Source organism: Macadamia integrifolia, chromosome 10 (genome assembly GCF_013358625.1).
Source record: "Macadamia integrifolia cultivar HAES 741 chromosome 10, SCU_Mint_v3, whole genome shotgun sequence".
In the NCBI taxonomy this organism is placed as follows: domain Eukaryota; kingdom Viridiplantae; phylum Streptophyta; class Magnoliopsida; order Proteales; family Proteaceae; genus Macadamia; species Macadamia integrifolia.
In genome coordinates this window covers 6,197,338-6,204,977 of record NC_056566.1, presented here as the reverse complement: position 1 = coordinate 6,204,977, position 7,640 = coordinate 6,197,338, and the positions used below count along the sequence as shown (strand labels likewise).

General features: G+C 39.2%; 1 protein-coding gene across 3 annotated transcripts in view; it reads right to left on the bottom strand.

Moving 5' to 3' along the window:
• LOC122090686 (transcription factor E2FB-like) overlaps positions 1-7,351 on the bottom strand; it is a 13,143-nt gene extending 5,792 nt beyond the window's left edge. The window contains exons 1-2 of one of the 3 annotated variants that reach the window (XM_042660354.1): positions 7,137-7,349; positions 6,880-7,056 (exon numbers count right to left, since the gene is read on the bottom strand). In XM_042660354.1, the coding sequence (XP_042516288.1) occupies positions 6,880-6,897 (18 nt within the window). In that variant the 5' untranslated portion in view covers positions 6,898-7,056; positions 7,137-7,349. Of the gene's footprint in view, positions 1-6,879 lie in introns of all 3 variants that reach the window. The other 2 variants (XM_042660353.1, XM_042660352.1) reach the window with 2 other exon arrangements.
• Between the last annotated feature and the right edge of the window lie 289 nt (positions 7,352-7,640).

Sequence of the window (7,640 nt, the reverse complement as noted above, 5' to 3'; positions counted from 1 at the left end):
TTAAATAATGTTTAAGTGGACCGAATAATTCGGTTTAATTCGGATTCGGTCCGAATTATTCATGTTTTATATTCACTTTTGAAAAAATCGCGAATTTTACCGAATTTTATTTTTAATTCGGATTCGGTCCGAATTTTTGATAAAATTCGGAAAAATTCGGTTCGGCCGAATAATTCGCGATTATTCGGCCGAATTGATAACACTGGTAAGCAGTCATGGAAGCTTAAAGATTTATAGTTGAAGACTTCACTAAGATTAAGAGACATCAATAGTTGAAGATATGGCCTTGAACGCAATCAAGTTGGAATCAAGCTCCATAGCATATGATTTTCCCCTTAATTTGTATATTCATTGTAACCCTATATGATTGAACATCTCTCATGCCACAAAAACCCTAATTAAGTCACTAAAGACCCAAAAGAACAAACCCCCAACTTAGGTGGTTTCATTCTGAGACTTTGTTCAGTTTGGAAACTATCGTGGACGTCTGCACAAGGTCTAGCATAGACATCCACACCCTTGGACAAATGTTTGTGCACTTGCGTAGACGTCCAAGCTTAAGGTAGTGTGATTCATGGTCCTTTGGCAGCAGACATCCGCAGGTCAGCATGGACGTCTACTGCTAAGGCGCGGATGTATGGACCGATAAGCTGAATTTTGTGTCCCCTGTCAAGTGCCCGCTGCTTAGAAGGTCCAATTTAGAAAAAAACTTTGCGCCAGACAGCATGTTTAACATATCATCAAGCCGTGGTATAGGAAACCTATAATTGACTGCAATTTTGTCGCAACTATGTTGTCCACACACATACGCCATGAACTATCCTTCTTTGGTACAACATAAGGACCAAGGCTCTTAACGATAAACCCCTTCTGTGCTCATAACTTGCCGTTTGAGCTCAGTATGCTTTGTAGGACATAAGCTGGAAGATTTGGAAGCACAAAACCGGATACCAAGTCAATAGCGTGCTAAATGTTGCACACAGGAGGGAGCTCATTTACTAACTCATCTGGTACTAGATCAGAAAAATTGGATAGCAGCTCCTTGACAGGTTGTGGGAGCTTGACTTCCAGTTGTGGAGTGACCTCTCTAATAACAAGACCGAATATCATACCAGTGTCGTGGTTGGTCTATACAAACTCCTTCTATGGAAGAGCTAACAACTTCTTTTCAGAATTAGGAAGTTTGATTAGTCCTTAATGATCAATGCTTGCATATCTCAATTGGTACATCAATAGGATGAAAGACAGTATGATGTCACTTGAACTGGAACACGTCGGTTCTTCTGACCTCCAACCATGACATCATTATCATGCATCCACGGTCTACCGAGTACCGAGTAATGAGTAAGACATCTGTAAGCATCATAGGGATCACATCACACCACACCACACATCTTCGTACTAATGGAGCTTTAGAGGTACAGAACAATGTCGGTTTACCTCTAAGACATTACCATTCAGTAGTGATACTTTATATGGCTATGGGTGCTTCTCAGTCTTCAAATTCACCTCTTCACAAAAGCCACTGAAGTAACGTTGACACAACTGCCACTGTCAACTATTACTTGCATGGTATGATCACCTAAAAGCATATGAGTGTGGAAGATACAGTTACATTGCTAATCTTTGCCTTTGGTTTCAACCACCAAAATACAAGTAACAACACGAATTCCATATATGCCATCTTCATTCTCTTTAGGATCATACTCATTTGCATCAAACTAGCCATCATCCGATGGATATAGGAACAAGTCAGGATCAACATTCTCAGGAGTATCTTCCTTTCAGCAACTGCATTAATCTTCTGTCAATTGGGACATGTTTTGGCACAGTGTCCAATCTCCTAACAGTGATAGCATTGCACCTTATTGTTGCTGGCCATAGGTGCTTTGCTTTTGTTGTCAAACTGTGGAGTGGTAGTGGTACAACAAGGCCGGTAGTAGAAGACTCAAGTGCTGGAAAGTTTTTCTTGTTCTCCATAAGTTGAGACCCAAATATTCTACCTCTAGGTGCAACTAACTACTCTGCAAGAAGGGCTTTCTCAAAGCAATCTTGAACATTAGACACCTCTGTAACACCAATAGCTCTGTTGATGTCAGACCTTAAACCCAATCTGTGAAATGAGAGCATACCCGACATTATTTTCTTTAATTTCAGTACAAGAAGAGGGAGTTGAACTACTCCATGTATTCTGCTACAGCCAAACTTCCTTGACGAAGAGTGTTCAACTTATCATGCAGCCGGGCTTTGAAGTGTCATGGTAGATATTTATCACTTGGATCTTCTTTCATTTCTTCCCAAGTGATTGGTGCTCTACCTCTGTCTTCAAGATCTCTTTCAGTGGTTCTCCACGATTCACGTGCGGATCTGACTAGCTTAGGACAGGCTAATTTCATCTTCCTTGCCTCTGGCATTTTGAACCAATCAAAGTAATCATATAATGCTGCCAGCCAGTCATGAAAAACCTATGGATCATGCTTTCCATCGTATTTAGTCCAGCTTGACTTAAATGAGTCATCAGAGTGTCGATAGGGTGCATCAGTATCAATCTGGAAGTAAGATCTCACATGTTCCTCGAAAGTAGGTGGTGTTGTAGGGTTCTTTGTTGTTCCCTTTCAGTACCTCTCATGTTATGACGATGCACAATGGATTGTACTTTATAGTTGTCCTCTCTACCAAGTGGTAAGTTACTGTCTTGTGCCAGAGTAACTCTGTGACTTTCAATCTGCTGTAACCTATCGCTGATAGCCTTCTCTATTTGAAAGACTCAAAACAGTAACCAATAGACAAGATTTGTAACTCAAAGGACAGTTCAGATGATAAAGAGCAATCCTAATAGGACTAGGAGAATGGTAAGTAATTAGCTAACCAACAAACAAATTCTGGAAATAGAATAAAACAGTAAAAGATGAGAAACAGACGTAAACAGGTAAGAACAGGTGATAAAACAGAAACTAATGTAAGAAGAATAAACAGTAATCGATAGGGGTATTTAGGTAATTTACAATGGCAGATTAGGTCTAAGAACTTAAGAACAAAACATCAATTGAGTTCTGAAACTATAACAGGGTTTAGATCACAAACCAGAAGTGAAAACAGCAGCTATATAAAAGCAGCAACACATAATCGATTTAGGGTTAAAGGGATAGAACTGGAAATATGGAAAGAATGGGCCCAAATTTGAATCGACTCCTGAACTTGGGATAATGAAGGTTTGATCCAAAACTCCAATCGATCTGGCCGAATTGCTTAATAAAAAAATAAAAAATAAACTTGTATCCAACCTTCTAGAATCTGGAAATGTAATTTAAGAAATTCAAGAACAGTACTTACTTGATGTTTGCAGCAAGAGGAGATTGAATAATAAAAAGAATAAAGAACCAGCAGCAAAAATGGAATAAGAACAATAAAAAATCCGTCTAGGCTTCACACCACAAGACGTCAATTGGATCAAACACCAAATCTTTTAACCATAATCGCACACAAGGAATAATCTTCAAGCAAGAAGAACGGTTGCAGCAGCAAGCTCTCAAATTTTGAGAACCGTGGGTGAGGTAGAATGCCTCTCACAGTTTGCTTTTATTGACTTCAAAAGCTGAGTTAGAGTTGGCATGGGAAAACCCCCAACCAACTCCAACTTTGCTTACAAAAAAAAATTCTAATGGCTTCAGGAATACCCTAGCCGACTCTTCTTACTTGGCCAAGAATAACTAATATGTTGGCCATTACAAATTAACACATGATATTTAAAAATCACTTAAATTGAACCACCCATTGGACCAAACATTGGATTATGGTTCAGTTCTCTTTTTTTTTTCTTTGCTAACGGGTATCCAGGCCTTCGGCCTGACTAGTCCCGTTGGCCCATACTAACCCCACAACCGTATGGACTGGGTCATACCGGGGTTGAATGAGAGCCATTCAACTTTCACTGAAAGTAGTGAAGAGCATTAAACACCCCCGTGTGAGTGGCCCCAAAAAGGTAAGAGAAGTTGAACTCAGAACCACATGCTTCTTGAGGCAAAGGTCCCTTGCCAACTCGGCTATCCCCTTGGGTTTTGATCATGGTTCAGTTCATAGTTAAGGAACTAAAAATAAACTAAGTATGAAATACTAAAACAGTAAAGCAACTAGACCACGATTTCGCCTTTCCCTTTAGCATTCTTCTGCCTACTAGAATAGGTCTCCAGCTCTGCATCAACGCAGACGATTTAATCTGGCCTGAACCAACTGAACTTGGTTGAACCAGAACAGGTGCATGCAAGGAACCACAACCACAGGCTAAGGTAGAGGCTTGATTCCAACCTTCTTGCAATGGTACTGCTTGGAGTAGAACTTATCTACCTCACAATCATGTCAATATATCAAGCCACATTTATAGAATGACGGTCATAAAGAATCTTTCACATCACACTCATTCTACTTCCAATGTTTGACTACAATGGTTCACCTAATCAAGCAAGTCCACTCCTATCAGATGCCAAAGAAACAAACTGAAAATCTTCGATTTAATTTTTGACCCAGTTGCAAAGTCTGGCCAGCCAAGTTCCAGCCACTCAATGTAAGGGATTATGGCTAGGTTTTACGTGTGATGAGGTTCAAGATCAGCTAAACCATTTGGTAGTCTTCCTGGATCAACGATGCCAACTGGCAGGTAGTGATCCAACTTACAGATTTGTGCCAATTAAATGACTCTTGAAGTGTGAAAATACCTATACAGGACCTAGAGCTACCAGACAGCAGAAACTGATCAAGATTTAGCCCCTAAATCATAATCATGGTCCAGAAGTAAAAGCCAGAAATCTTTGAGCAAGTCCAAATGATTACAAATGAGTTCATTATTAATTCCATTTAATTTTCTCTGATTGGTTCGATCACTGGATGAAAAAATTCCAAGAAATTATTGGAAGTTCACTGATCTGAAAGAACAGTAAATAAAATAAACATTAGAGAGAGATAGAGGAGAAGAGGAAGATGATGATGATAGGGAAAGGACAAAAAATAAAAATTCGACCAACTACTAATTTATTTCTCTATAGAAATGAAGCTACATTGAGTAACCATAAGAGTGTAGACAATGGAAAAGCTTGACAGTCCATCTATCTAGAGAAAAACACATACTTATAGCAATAGCTACCAAATAAAAACACACACACAATCTGCACGCAATGAATCTAACTCCTACCAAGGATAGACAAAGACCTAGTTTAGCAGTCAACCACTGATAGATTCAATCCTAAGGAGGAAATAATGCTATATTCCGGCACCACACTTGCAACAACAACCACTACAAGAATTTCAATGGGACCAAAGTATAAAGTAAAAACGAAGTATGAAAGTAAAACCCAGAGATCTCTGTTCTCCCTCTTTACCACACCACTCACTTTAGATCAAATGGTATTTCATGATTCTAGAGATGACAATCAATGCAGTAAGCCAAAGACTGCAAAATTCTGATTGGCCTCGTGACCTTAAAATCATCCATGGCCAGGAAGTAATGAAGTATAATTCTTTGAAGCTATCTATTCCAAAATATTTTGTAACACCAAAAGGACAAGTTTAGGACAAGTTTCCTGTACATTGACTTTTGTCACATAATACTATCTGTTGATATATAATTAATATATCATCATCTTCTGAATCAACAAAGTGGATTCACCACGATCCATTCAATGACTGATTGCGAGCACCCAAGACAAATCAGATCTAAATATAAGCTCCACTGAAGAAGGGAAACAATAGTAGACTTTGGGAACTTATGCTGTGACTTAGATGGGCTACTTTTTCATCATGGACCCAACAAAACTCACTGCATTAGTCATCGTCATCATCTCCTCATATAACCAAAATTCCCCCTGCTTCTAATTTCTAGGGCAGTACAAAAATTAATAATGAAAACCACACACAAGTGACTCTTAGCTTCTTCCACCTTATTATATAAACCTATAAAGGATTCTTTCTTAAGTTCCAAAATTTTGTAGTTGGTTGTGGTCCGTTATCTTACAATTAAAAAGGGTGTACCTAGTGCATGAGACTCCCGCTACTGCAAGGTCTGGGAGTGCCATAACATACATAGCCTTACCCCCCGTTTTGTGGAGAGGTTGTTTCTTGACTCGAAGCTGCGACAAGCAACCTTACCATCGCGCCAAGGCCTGCCCTCCCGTTATCTTACAATTGCTTCACCTTTTAATGTTGTGGTGTACCAAAGCAAAAAGGAAAGTCTAACCTTTAACTAAAATATTGACAGGAGTAAAGCTATCAATTGCATGTCCAGTTACTCCAATCCTGACCATATGTATAATCAAGGTTTTGATCAGAATTCAATGGAATGCAGAACTCTTTCCACTGGATTTATCAACTTTTTTCAAGTCAGTGTTGATTCTCTTTCTTTTATTGTTTCTCATCTCAGTGCAACAATGAAGTTCCTACTAGCAGAGAAGTCACGTAACTCGATCAACCAACATGGAATCTACACCACCAGTGCTGTCGACCATAGAAAGGGAATTTTAATACTTTAGTCAATCTGAAACAACGCGAACGAAACAATAAAATATCTAAAACCCAAAACATTGAAATTTTAAAATGCCGGTGACTGTGATAACCAGTCAGATCCACGCATAAACAAGTGAATGATAGACAAGCTAGAATCTGAAGAGGGGAAATAATTGAAAGAATCCGAACTTAACTGAACCTCATATCTATAAATTCCAATGGCAACTGATTTTTATTGGAAAAGAGAAGAGGAAATCAAACCTGAAAATCCCCCACTCAAAAAGAGGAACCAAAAAAAACTAAACAAGTAACTAATTAAACCAAAAAAAAAAGGACAAAACTGAAAACACTAATGATCCGATGATCAAAATGTTGCTGAAGACTTACCGGAATGTTAGCAATCATAGAATCTCCTTCAGCGCCACCACTGCTTCTTCCCCTCCCGAGACTCGCACGAAGATCGGGATGGCGATTCTGATCATCAGATTGAGGAACGGAGGCGAAAGCAAAGGAATGAAGCCTTGGATGAGAGAATGGAAACCGGCGCTTCGTAGGGACAATAGTCTGAGGTGAATAAGACTGAATCTGTGAGTGAGATTGACAACTGAAATGAAATTTGAATTGAGCTTGTTGGCAAGAGAGACCTGAATCTTCACCGGAACCCGACATGACAATCGAAACCAGAGAGAACCAGGGAGGGGGGACTTTGAGCACGAGACTGTGAGAGAGAGATGAGGCGAAGGGGAAAGAGAGTGAATTTAGGGGGCACCACACAGAGATCGGCTGCGCACAAAACCCCCAATAACGAAAAGTGTTGGCTTTGTAGAAGTCGTGAAACAGCGGGAAGGACATGCGGTGAGTTCGAATCCGCACGCCCCGCCTTAGCACAGACATGAAAACTCTGAAAATGAACCTGGGCTTGGGCTTGGCTCTTTGCCCTAATTTTTTTATCACAACATTGGGCCTCCACCAAACAAGTACAGTTTGTGATCTGATGTTTTACGTGCCTGGGTGTCTAATTCACGTAATTACATAAATTACTTAAATTTCTTATCATATTTAGTAATAATATATTTTATATATAATTTTATTTTACTTTTTAAACCAAAAGAAATAAGATGCAAAGTAAAAAAATATTTAATAACCAC